This window comes from Humulus lupulus, chromosome 7 (genome assembly GCF_963169125.1).
Source record: "Humulus lupulus chromosome 7, drHumLupu1.1, whole genome shotgun sequence".
Classification (NCBI taxonomy): Eukaryota; Viridiplantae; Streptophyta; class Magnoliopsida; order Rosales; family Cannabaceae; genus Humulus; species Humulus lupulus.
In genome coordinates this window covers 137,700,015-137,712,804 of record NC_084799.1, presented here as the reverse complement: position 1 = coordinate 137,712,804, position 12,790 = coordinate 137,700,015, and the positions used below count along the sequence as shown (strand labels likewise).

At 33.9% G+C, this 12,790-nt stretch overlaps 1 protein-coding gene across 1 annotated transcript; it reads right to left on the bottom strand.

The window, feature by feature from the left end:
- Positions 1-228: 228 nt before the first annotated feature.
- On the bottom strand, positions 229-687 carry LOC133792226 (uncharacterized). Its single transcript, XM_062230136.1, has one exon. It carries the CDS (start codon positions 685-687, stop codon positions 229-231), a length of 459 nt encoding a protein of 152 aa, XP_062086120.1.
- Positions 688-12,790: the final 12,103 nt, after the last annotated feature.

The following is a 12,790-nucleotide window of genomic DNA, read 5'->3' as shown; positions in this document are numbered from 1 at the left end:
TTACCAATCTTTGGGGCCGAACCACTATAATTCCTTGGTGTTTTTTCCCTTTTCCATTTGATTATCTTTTCAAGCATCGTTCTACATTTTGTCGTATATTTTACTCCGTGTCGTTGGATAATTCGAGGGTCAACAAACGTAAATAACAAAACTATAAAAAGATTGGGATACCTCCCAAGGGCATTGTTGTTAACGTCATTTACCCAGACAATGAACTCTTCTTCATAACTAATCCAATAGGATGATAAATTTGGCTTGATCGTATGGACCAACGAAGTATGGCTTCAACCTTTGCCCATTCACTTTGAAGTTGTCAGTCTTCTCATTATAGACTTCAACTGCATCGTAAGGAAAAAATTTCACTACTGAGTAAGGTCCTGACCATCTTGACTTAAGATTTCCCAAAAATAGTTTCAACCTTGAATTGAATAGAAGAACTTGTTGCCCCGGTTGGAATTCCTTCATAATAAGGTTCTTATCATGCCATGCCTTGGAACGTTCCATGTATATTTTTGCATTCTCATAGGCCTCATTGATGAATTCTTCTAATTTTTTCAATTGCAACAACCTTTTCTCTCCCACTGCCTTTGTATCCATATTCAACCTCTTCTTGGCCCAAAATGTATGATGGTCCATCTCAACAGGTAAGTGACATGCCTTCCCAAAGTCTAGCCTATAAGGCGACATACCAATGTGAGTTTTGAATGTCATTCGATATGCCCATAGTGCATCATCTAATTTCTTGGACCAATCTTTTCGGGAGCTATTCACTGTTTTCTCAAGGATACTTTTAACCCCTCTATTAGAAGTTTTAGCTTGTCCATTTGATTGAGGATTGTAAGCTAGAGAGATTTCGTGCCAAACGCCATGTCTTGCACACAAGGCATCGAAACTCTTATTGCATAAATAACTCTCCCTTTATCACTAAGTATAGCTTGGGGAGTGCCAAAGTAGGTGAATGTGTTCTTGTGAAGGAAGTTTATAACCACCTTACCATAATTTGTTGAGGTTGCTGCTACTTCCACCCACTTCAAAAAGTAATCCACAACCAAAAATATATATTTATTATTATGCGATGATGGAAAAGGACCCATGAAATCTATGTTGGGATTAGTGCCATTTAAAGCATATGCATTGAACAATGTTTTATGAAATAAATAATTGAAATTAATTTTTGCAAATATTGTTTGTTTATTATTATTATTATAATAATATTATATGAATGTCAGAAAATTCTCAAATTCGTTATTGTGACTACATTCTTGTATTGGTACGAGAGGATTAAGATTCTAGGGAACAAATTTAAATAGTTCGCAGTAAAACAAAGTTATGTGGAATCTTTGGATTAAATATTGTAAGTACGATTCACTAGTATTATGAATATATGTAATCTAGATCTGGATTACTGATGTATTAGGACATCTTAGTGGAGGTACTTTGTATAAAGTGGTTATACATGAACAGGATCCGATATGTTATTAATACTTAATAATATCGTTACTTTATAAGTATTAATTAAACATATCAATAAGATGATCATATACAAATTGATCTTAATCCTGAAGTTATTATGAAATCATGTTTATGTCATATGAGTTCTTTGATTCACTCGTTATGGTTTGTTAGAATGATTAGGCTGAAAACTTTTGTTTTGGGAACTCATTGATGTAAATGGATGGGGACATAATATACAGATATGGAATATATACCTTTCCGAGAGGAATTGAATAATGGTTCTCTTAAGGTTTGGCTTTTGTAGCTGAAAGGTTATTGAGCTCAAATTCATAAATTAGTTTATGAATTAACCTTCACTAGTAAAGGTAATGGTACTTGAGGAAACAAGATATAATTAAAAGATTGTTTAAAAGATTGAAGCCATTTATGATTCAAAATGGGCTAGATGGCATAAAAATAATAGAAGGCCCGAAAAATGGAGATGGAGAATCTACATGATGCCTTGGTTTTATTTTTATTTATTTTCTAAATTATTGCAAGTGTTTTAATTTTCCTAGAAATACCCAAAACATCAGGCACACATTTATTTACTTATTTATTATTTATTTAAATGTATGAATGTATTAAAAGTGTTTAATAACATTGGCATGCATTATAACATGCCATTCATATTACCCACACATTATTTCTAATTCAAGCATACATCTCATATCGAGTAGAAACATTTTTGAATTAGGAACGTCCTCTTTGACTATATGCATTAAATGAATCATATAATTAATCTAAAACAAAGCGATAAATTGATTTTCAATGTTAATTTTAAGACATATTTGATAATTAATTTTATTAGATAGGCAAATGATATTCTCAATAACTAAAGCATTTACTAGATAGTTTAAGGGCCTATTTAGTAAGAGGATTAAATCTTGTTTAATGATTTAAATACTTAATGATATTAGTAATTATTAGAATATCATTTCCTAAATTAATTTGATTAATTTAATTAATTAAAAAGCATAGGATTTTCTAAGAAAACACATATTCTAAAATAGTGAGTGGGAGAAGGGGTAATAACAATAACTCCTATGGTCTCCATTATTGGTTAACATTGATGTTCCATGGAATGGGCCTCGAGACGCCTTTGTTTGCATCCCCCTAAGGAAGGTTTTTGACTATGTTATTATTCAATGTTAACTTCTATATAGAATAGGATTGATGATGTATTTCAAGTTTGACTGGCCCTAAGGCACACTCTATAGTTAAGTCATTAATCTAAAAAATGGGTTACACTTACAAAGCTTAACAAGGCTTTTGAGCGGTCTAGTTAATCTTGACCAAACAAGTGGTTGTTCATAAGTCAAAAGAGAAAATAATTGATTTTAAGTTTTCACTTATGAATTTGAGAAGTGTCTCAAAATTAATTTAAGATTAGTCTGACCTACCTTAAGGCTGGCCCATTAGTCTGACCTATCGTGAAATTAGTAATAATTATTTTTATGTGTTATTTAAATTTTTTCATTCATGAATCATACTTAATATTCCAAAAATTATTGATATTCATAATATATGCTAAATTCATTTTGTTTTATTTATTTATTTCAGCAATGATGAATTCAAACCTTATTATTGCATTACTTGCAAACGAGAAACTTACTGGTGATAATTTTATGAAATGGAAATCAAATATGAACATTGTTTTGATCTGTGAGAACCACAAGTTTGTCTTTACTGAGGAATGTCCTGAGGTCCCTACTGCCACTACTCCCAAAACTTCTAGGGAGAAGTATGCTGCTTAGATTTTATCCAACAACAAGGCTAAGTGTTACATGCTTGCTAGTATGAGTGATGTACTCAGAAAAAAGCATGAAGACATGGAGACTATATATGAGATATGGGGGTCTCTTCAAGCTAAGTTTGGACAACAGTCTAATCAATGAATACATGAGGCCACTAGAACCTACATGAACATGAAAATGAAGACATGAGGCTACTAGAATCTGCCAGAGAACATGTTCTAAACATGATCAATAAAATGCATGATGCGAAAGTTCATAGAGCAACCATTGATGAGAGAGTTCAAGTTAGTCTGATACTTGAATCACTCACTCCATCTTTTTCCACATTTACTATCAACTATGTTATTAACAAGTTGAAGTATAATATGACCCAACTGTTAAACGAGTTGCAGTCTTTTGAATCACTCAATATGAGTAATTCAAAAGTAGAAGAAGCAAATGTTGTTGATTCTAAACCTTCCTCTTCAAAAGGGAAAAATAAGAAGAGAAAGAAATCCCATGACAAGGAAAATGACAAACAGGAAAGGAAGCCTAAAAAGTCATCCAAAGGCAAGGGGAAGAAAGATAACAAAACCTTCAAGAAAAAGAAACCCAAAGAGACATGCTTTCATTGTGGAGTTGAGGGTCATTGGAAGAGAAACCGTCCTAAATATCTCTCAAACCTTAAAGAAAAGAAGAAAGGTAAATATGATTTACTTGTTTTAGAAGTTTGTTTAGAGGAAGATGGTACATCATCCTAGATTGTTGGTTCTAGTGCCACTAACCATGTTTGTTTTTCTTTACAGATTCTTAGTTATTCGAGGGAACTTGCTGATGAGGAGGTGACTATGAGGGTTGGCAGTGGTCAGGTCGTCTCTGCCAAAGCATTTGGATCAGCCCGTCTAGAATTTGATAAAAATGAAATTCTTGTTTTAGATAATGTTTATTTTATTTCCAAATTTACTAGGAACTTAGTTTCAGTTTCTACATTGCATGAACAATGTTTCAATATTTCTTTTAATAATAATTCGATTGTTATCTCAAGATCTAGTATTGAAATATGTCATGCAAAATCCAATGATGGGTTTTATAAACTTAAGGCAAAAGAGCGATCTATATACAACTCTGAAATGTTTAAAGTTGCAAACCCAAGATCTATTAAACGTCTAAAAATGGATTCCAACAGTGAAACATATCTATGGCATTTGAGACTGGGGCATATTGGCATTGATAGGATTAACATACTAGCAAAGGAGGGACTTTTAAGAGAATTAACTGTTGCTTCTTCCCGTTTGTGATTCCTGTCTGGAAGGCAAGATGACTAAAAGACCTTTCATTGATGATTATTCTAGATATGGTTACCTATATTTGATACAAAAGAAATCTGAAAGTTTTGGAAAGTTTAAAGAATTCCAAGCTAAAGCTAAAAAGCAATTAGGTATATCACTGAAATTTCTTCGATCTGATCATGGAGGAGAGTACTTGTATTATGAATTCGAGAACCACCTGTGTGAGCATGGAATTCAATCCAAACTCGTTGCACCAGGAATGCCACAACAAAATGGTGTTTCTGAAAGAAGGAACAAGACATTATTAGACATGGTTAGATCAATGATGAGTTACTCATCATTGTCACTGTCATTCTGGGGCTATGCTATTCAATGTGAAATGTACATATTAAATGTCTCTCCTTCCAAGTCTATCAAAATTACACCATTGGAATTATGGAATGGTACTAAACCTAGTTTACACAATTTTCGTATTTGGGGGTGTCTAGCACATGTGCTGAAAGGGAAAGACTGGAAAACTGGAATCTCGGAACTGTGCATGTTTGTGGGATATTCTAGAGAGACAGAGGTGGTATATTTTATAGTTGTAAAGAAAACAAAACATTTGTATCGACAAATGCCACTTTTCTTGAATATGACTATATTAACAATCATAAACCTCGCAATAAGGTTGTACTGGAGGAGATAGTCTCAAATCAAGTAATAAGATCACCAAATGTTTCCAATGAACAACGATAAGAGGAAACCACAATTTCTAGTTAGACCAATAGATTGATTCGTCGTAATGGGAGAGTTGTTAGGTAGCTAACTCACTATGAACATCAAGTTCAGATGCTTGTGTATTGACACAAAAAAAGATGATCCATTGACATACAAAGATGCAAAGGGAGATTCTGACAAAGAAAAATGGCAAGATGCCATGAACTTGGAAATAGAATCGATGTATTCCAATTCTGTCTGGACTGTTGAAGATCTTCCTGAAAATGTTAAACCTATTAGTTGCAAATGGATATCCAAGAGAAAAAGATGAGCAGACTTTCAAAGCTAGGCTTGTAGCCAAAGGTTACACTCAGAGAGAAGGAGTAGATTATGAAGAAACTTTTTCTCCTGTAGCCAAGCTTAAATCCATCCGTATACTCTTATCCATAATTTCTTGTATGGATTATGAGATATGGAAAACGGATGATAAGACAACTTTTCTGAAAGACTATCTTGATGAAACAATTTATATGTCTCAACTAGAAAGGTTCATAGTAAAAGGTCAAGAGCAAGAAGTTTGCAAGCTTCTTAGGTCCATTTATGGACTCAAACAAGCTTCAAGATCTTGGAATATGAGATTCGATGACACAATCAAAACGTATGGTTTTGAAAAAAAACATTGATGAGTCTTGTGTCTACAAAAAAATTAAATATGACATCATGGTATTCCTGGTTTTTTACGTTGATGACATCCTACTAATTGGTAATGACATGGGAACATTGGCAAAAAGTAAAGAAATGGCTAGCCCAGCAATTCCAAATGAAAGATTTGGGAGATGGAAACTATGTTTAAAGCATAAAGATCCTTTGGGATTGTCAGAACAAAGTTTTGGTTATGTCTCAAACTACGTATATAGATAAGGAATTAGAGAGACTCGGTATGCAAAATTCCAAGATGGGTGATATGCCAATTGTTAGGAAAACTTATACAGGATCTTTATTTATTTTCATGTAGATCTAATATTAAACAAGTTAATATGAGATAACCTAGAACATGTTTCTTAAATTGAATTCAAAGAGAAATAATGATAAGAATACTTACATTATACGCTGCGGATTGAATGAGTCATTCCTTCAGTTTCTCTAACCCTTGTGTCCTTTCTGTCGCAGAGTATTACCAAGAAACTGAACCGATCTTCAATTTTCTTCACAACCTTCCAAAGTATCATTGGATCACCTAGATTAGGGTGGGAAATTCTCAACACATGAGATAGATACACAGAGAATAAGAGAAAAGAACAATTAAGGCTTAGAAAATGACCTATGTTTAGAGAGAATCTAAAACCTATCAGAGAACCAGTGTCGGTCATCTGATTTCCACTCTCACTTAACATTCCTTTTATAAACTCAATTAGCTCATCTATTTAATTAAAAAAATCAATAAAATAATAGCAAATTAACAGCCCTAGGTCGAAATTATCATGGGCTTTAGGCCCGTGAAATTTCTCATTTGATTATAAGCCCATTGGACTTAAAATCAAGGTCTGTATTATTTTATATTGATTTAATTAATTAAATAATTATTCAAATCCTTTATCAAATTAATTATTTATAATTTGAACCTTGATTTAAACTTATTTATTAATTTAGATACCAATTTATCTTAATTAATAAATCTGCCATAATTTCTCCTTTCTTCTCAAAATTACATAACTTTGTGAAACTATCCAAAACTGACCTGGTCAACTTCGATAATTAAATAAATTAATTGAGACTATCTAGATAATTTTATCCAAGGTACAGTGGGGACCATGGGCCTATGAAATCAAGCTCCAATAAGTTATCATAAATCTAACAAATAAATTTTCTAACTTATTAATTCCTCGTGACTCCACTAAAGACTCGGAATTGCATTCTTGAATTAATAAAACTCTCTATAACAAATATAGATGTGCTATTAATTATCCATTGTTACAACCATAATTGTCACTCAATCCTCAATAGACGGTCTATAATGAGATGGGTCTAAAATACCATTTTACCCCTCATTGTATTTTATCCTTAAAACACTTAGTTCCTTGTAAATGATATTTCAGTAAACTAATATTAATTACTGAAATGAGATCTCTATCATTTAGCACCTTGAACCAACTAAAAGGAAACCATCGTTTCACTTCTTCATCAAAAGCTATAGATGTTCATATCTACGATTAACACTCCCACTCAATTATACTACCGAGTTCCCAAGATGTAAGTATGGGCTAGTCTGTAGGGTAAGTTAGTAACGAACAAGTCAAAGAACTCAAATAATAAAATCAGTTAGAATACTAACCACTCAGAATTGAGATTGAATTGACCTATGGTCAACTATATGATATGACTAGATTAGATGATAACGATATGCTTACTTATCCTATCAATTGTTATCGGTCCTGTAATGACCCAAATTTGCTAATAAGGCTTAGGGCCTTGATTAGCGTGTCTGGAGGGCAATAGGTGAATTATGGATATAATATGTGAATATGTGATAGAGATGCATGTTTAGTTGAATTAAATATGCATGTGGCCCCCGTTTGGATGTTTGGGGTATGTCAGTGATTTTAGCCCGTTGATGGTATAAATGTGATATGTTTGTGATATATATCTGTGTAGCACGATCCGAGACAGTTATAGGGAGCGGTTAGCCAGAAAGTCACAACGGGGTTGAGAATCCGACTCAGGGCCAGTCGAGGGGTATTTTGGGTATTAGATGTATTATGGGGTTATCGGGTTATGGAAATGATATTTGGAGATATATTTGAGGTTAGAGTGTCTAGGAGGGAATACTGGGGAAATTTACCATTTTTCCCTCGGGGACATTTTTGGTACCCCAAGCCTTGAGGTAACCTTATAGACTTAAGTTGAATAAAACAAAATTGAGAATTATTTAGAACTCTCTATACCGACCCTCTCTCGCTCTTCCCTCTCTCTGTTTTTCTCTTTTACACTTAAAGACTTAGCAGTACTTTGGAGGAAAAACCAGGCTAGAATAAAGAGATTGGAGCTGAATTTGGGAGATTCCAACCAGAAATCTAAGGCTTGGAGCTTAGGAATTGAATTGAGGATTCAGCTCTGTTTAAGGTAAGCTTTCTAATAAGTTGGGTTATGTTGATTGCAGCTGAATTGTGTGGTTATTGAGTGTTAGGATTTAGGCATGCATGGTTTGGATTTTAGGACAGGGTTTGATTGTTTGATGGGTGTGAGAATTGGTCCTTGAGTTTGTTGGTATGTCTAGGTTGCATAAGTATGAATTCTGGGTTTAATTCTGAGATTGGAGGTGATTTTTGGGGTGTTGGCTCGAAGGATATGCAGGGAAAAATTGTGTTTTTCTGGGTTTGGAGGCGAGGGCCGCGGCCCTAGGTGGGGCATGCCGCGACCCGTGTGCATGCGAGGCCCTGAGAGGCCATGGTGCTCAAGGAGCGCTGTGGTGCTTGGCCAAGCGCGCCGCGACCCGTGCGTGTTTCATGGAGGTGTTAGCCTTTATTTTGAGGCTAGCCGCAGCGCTTGTGGGGTTGGGTCGCGGCCCTAGTTCAGAGTGCAAGGTGACTTGAGGGTTTTAACTTGGGAACCTAATTGCTAAGGCTCGGGATGGATTTTATCACCCGGATTGATAGGATTCAAGGTCCCGGAGATTAGAATTGTAACTCAAAGCTATTTAATGGATTAGAACTTGATGGATGAATATTGTTAATATTTTGTGACTAGGGTTTCGGCGAGGCTCAGTTTAGGGGACTGTGCTCGAGATATTGGTGCTTGGAAAGCTCGTGACTCAAGTAAGAAAACCACTGTTTTCGTAGAGCTTGTATACAGGGCAGAGCCCTTTATGATTGTATTGCAGGGCGTAGCCCTTTGATTGAATTTGTTCATGTTCAGTATATGCTTTATTATGCTATGAATGCAAATGTGTGAATGGTCGGCAAGGCCGGGAACGACAAGGGGCTGGGAACGGCGTTAGGCACGTGGAGTGCAAGGCCGAGTGCAGCAAGGGGCCGAGAGCAGCGTTGAGCACGTGGAGTGCGAGTTGCCAAGGCAAGACCCTAAAGGATACGTGGGTTATCCTCACGGTGTGGACCGCGAACCCAGGGCCTGGTAAAGTGCCTGGGACGGCATGGCCGTATGTGTTTAGCCTATTGATGGCCTGTTTATATGCTAAGTGTTTGATATGCTTATGTTTTTTGCTTGTGAGGGTTTTCTTGATGGGCTTCGGCTCACGGGTGCTCTATAGTGCAGGTAAGGACAAGGGGAAAGTCGACCAACCATGAGTACGGAGAGCGTGAAGTGGCACATACATGTTTGGCCTGCCTGGCTGCCACAGCCAGTGGTTTTGAGAGATGATTGTATTAAAACCTAGATTTTGTCGTCTAGTCGACTTGGTTTGTACTTATATGTTGTAAATATTTCTAAACAGTATTTTGGGATCCCAAGTGTCAAGCACATTATGTTTTTCAGTAATTGAAATTATTTTCTCAAAGTTTATTACTATGTTTATGTTTTAATTACACTTTTGACCTAAAGCCTCGATTAGCGAGTTGAAAGCACGTTTGAAATTCACTTAGTAACGGCTCTAAGGTAGTAGGGCATTACAGGGCCTGTCCGATGTAACAAATACATTCCATCTTATTTACTTTGCTAATATTCTGGAAAGAACATAACACTACAATGTGTAAGAAGATCATATCGTAGATTGGCAAGTCAGTGTAAATCATGTGCGCTGAATAATCTTAGAACTAACTTATTTTGAACATATAATCATATTTATATTCCACTGTGATTACGTCACTATAAATACAATTAGCGATATGCTCGAGATTTAATACAAGTTTATATTAAACAAATAATCATGAAAATAAAACATGTGAGCAAAGTGATTGACCAAGTCAAAAATGATTTCTATTCTTTTACTGATAATAAATGAGATTACAAAGAAATTGGGTTTTAATTAGGGCATAAAACCCCAACACCAACTAGTAATTTAAGTATCCTAGAGTAGTGTCCTAAAACACCTCAAGAAGAAGAGGATATGAGACAGTATCCCTATGCCTCTATGGTAGACAGTCTAATGTACGACATGATGTGTACAAGACCTGACATTTGTTATGCAGTAAGGATAGTCAGTCGTTATCATTCCAAATATGGGTTGAGTCATTGGATTGAAGCAAAGAATATTCTCAAGTATCTTCGGAAAACTAGAGAATATATGCTTATATACTCAGGTGGTGACTTGAACCCCACTGGATACACTAATTCATATTTTCAATCAGACAGAGATAGTCAGAAATTGACTTCAGGATCAGTGTTCACTCTTGGTGGAGGAGTTGTGGTCTGGCGTAGTATTGAACAAACCAGTATAGAAGATTGTACCATGGAAGCACTAAGGATGTTGTGTGGCTAAAGAAGTTCTATTCCTATCTAGAAATTGTTGATATGAATAAGCCACTTGTCCTATAATGTGACAACAGTGGGGCAGTAGCTAACTCGAAGGAACCGAGAACTCACAAGAGGGGAAAGCGTATTGAAAGGAAATATCACTTGATCAGGGATATTGTTCACAGAGGAGATGTAGCAGCTATAAAGATAGCTTCGAAACATAACCTTTTCGATCCTTTTACTAAGACCTTTTCCACCTAGTCTTTTAAAGATCAAGTTAGGTTTAAGGGAGATGCATCATTTGCTTTAGGGCAAGTGGGAGATTGTTTGGATTAGTGCCCTTTAAAACATATGTTTTGAACAATGTTTTATGAAATAAATAATTGAAATGAATTTTTGCATATATTGTTTTATTATTATTATTATTAAAATAATATTATATGAATATCACAAAATTCTCAAATTCGTTATTGTGACTACAATCTTGTATTGGTACGAGAAGATTAAAATTGTAGGGAACGAATTTAAACAGTTCACAATATTACAAAGTTATGTGGAATCTTTGGAATAATTACTGTAAGTACGGTTCACTAGTATTATGAATACATGTAATCTAGATCTGGATTACTGATGTAGTAGGACATCTTAGTGGAGATACTTTGTATAAAGTGGTTATACATGAACAAGACCTGATATGTTACTAATAATTAATAATACCGTTTACTTTATCAGTATTAATTAAACATATCAATAAGATGATCATTTACAAATTGATCTTAATCTTGAAGTTATTATGAAATCCTGTATATGTCATATGAGTTCTTTATTTCACTCGTTATGGTTTGTCAGAATGATCAGGCTAAAAACTTTTGTTTAGGGAACTCATTGATGTAAATGGATGGGGACATAATATACAGATATGGAATCTATACCTTTCCGATAGGAATTTAACAATGGTTCTCTTAAGGATTGAAAGGTTATTGAGCTCAAATTCATAATTCAATTTATTAATTAACCTTCACTAGTAAAGTTAATGGTACTTAAGGAAACAAGATATAATTAAAGAGGTTAAATGACAATTAATTCCTACTTTAATTATGAACCATTAACAGAGGATTTAATTGAATGTAGTGATCAAATCAATGGCCACTTTTATGATTTATAATTACAAGAGTACAATCTCATATTTTTAGTGGAATAATATTGAGATTAATAGATTAAAGTTATTATATTAAACAGTATTAATTAATAATCTAAATTTATTAGAGCTTGAAATTATAGGTCCATAGGTCCTTGATATGCCTCTATCAACACTATTCAAGGTAAGAGTTGAAATTAGGAAAATGACATATTTGGAAGAAATTTGTTTTTCAGGGTCAAATATGTAATTGAGACAAATTGATTAATTACTATATTAATTTTCAAAATTAATAAATTATATTTTTGAAATTATTTTTTAATTAAAATGGCATTTAAATAATTAAGATAATTAATTAGTTTTATTTATTTAAATAATGTGAAAAAGATATTTTTGATAATTCAAATTGGATTTGAATTTGAAATTATATTTATTCCTTAATTAATCTGATAAATAAGTTATCAGGTTTAGATAGTTTTGAATAAATAATTATTAAAAAAAATGGTTGGAACACATCCTTGAAATCATAGATGTGTTAAACGTACTGTAGTTGGCGTGTAACAGAGTCCAAGAATGGGTCTTTGATATTTCTTTTATTTATTTAATTATATTATCATTGATTTATAATTTGAATTTTGAATTTTTGAATTTTGAATTTCAAAAAATTAATTAATTCTTTTATAAGTTTATGAGATGGAAATAGTTTTAAGAACATAAGATTTTTGACAGAAAAAAGGAGATCATATTATTTCCTCCATCCCTAGAAACTGTCTAAGACCTAATATTCCAAGATCTCATGTGTTGAGAATATCTTGTGAATCAAACAATTTTCCCAACCATTACTCTACGTGCCCACACACGTATTGAGGTGGAGAGATACATCTTCAAAGATCTTGGTCTGAGTATTTTGAAGAACTGCTTTGGATTGGATGTTCGTTGGAGATACAAAAAGATAGCGAGTATTCTTGATAGTTCTTCAACAGGTAAATCCTCAACTTTTATTTCTCTATGATTAATGTATTGCATGT

Bases quoted from the DNA above. Each gene is read 5' to 3' on its own strand.
- LOC133792226 (XM_062230136.1), bottom strand. From the start codon at position 687: ATGTCGCCTTATAGGCTAGACTTTGGGAAGGCATGTCACTTACCTGTT.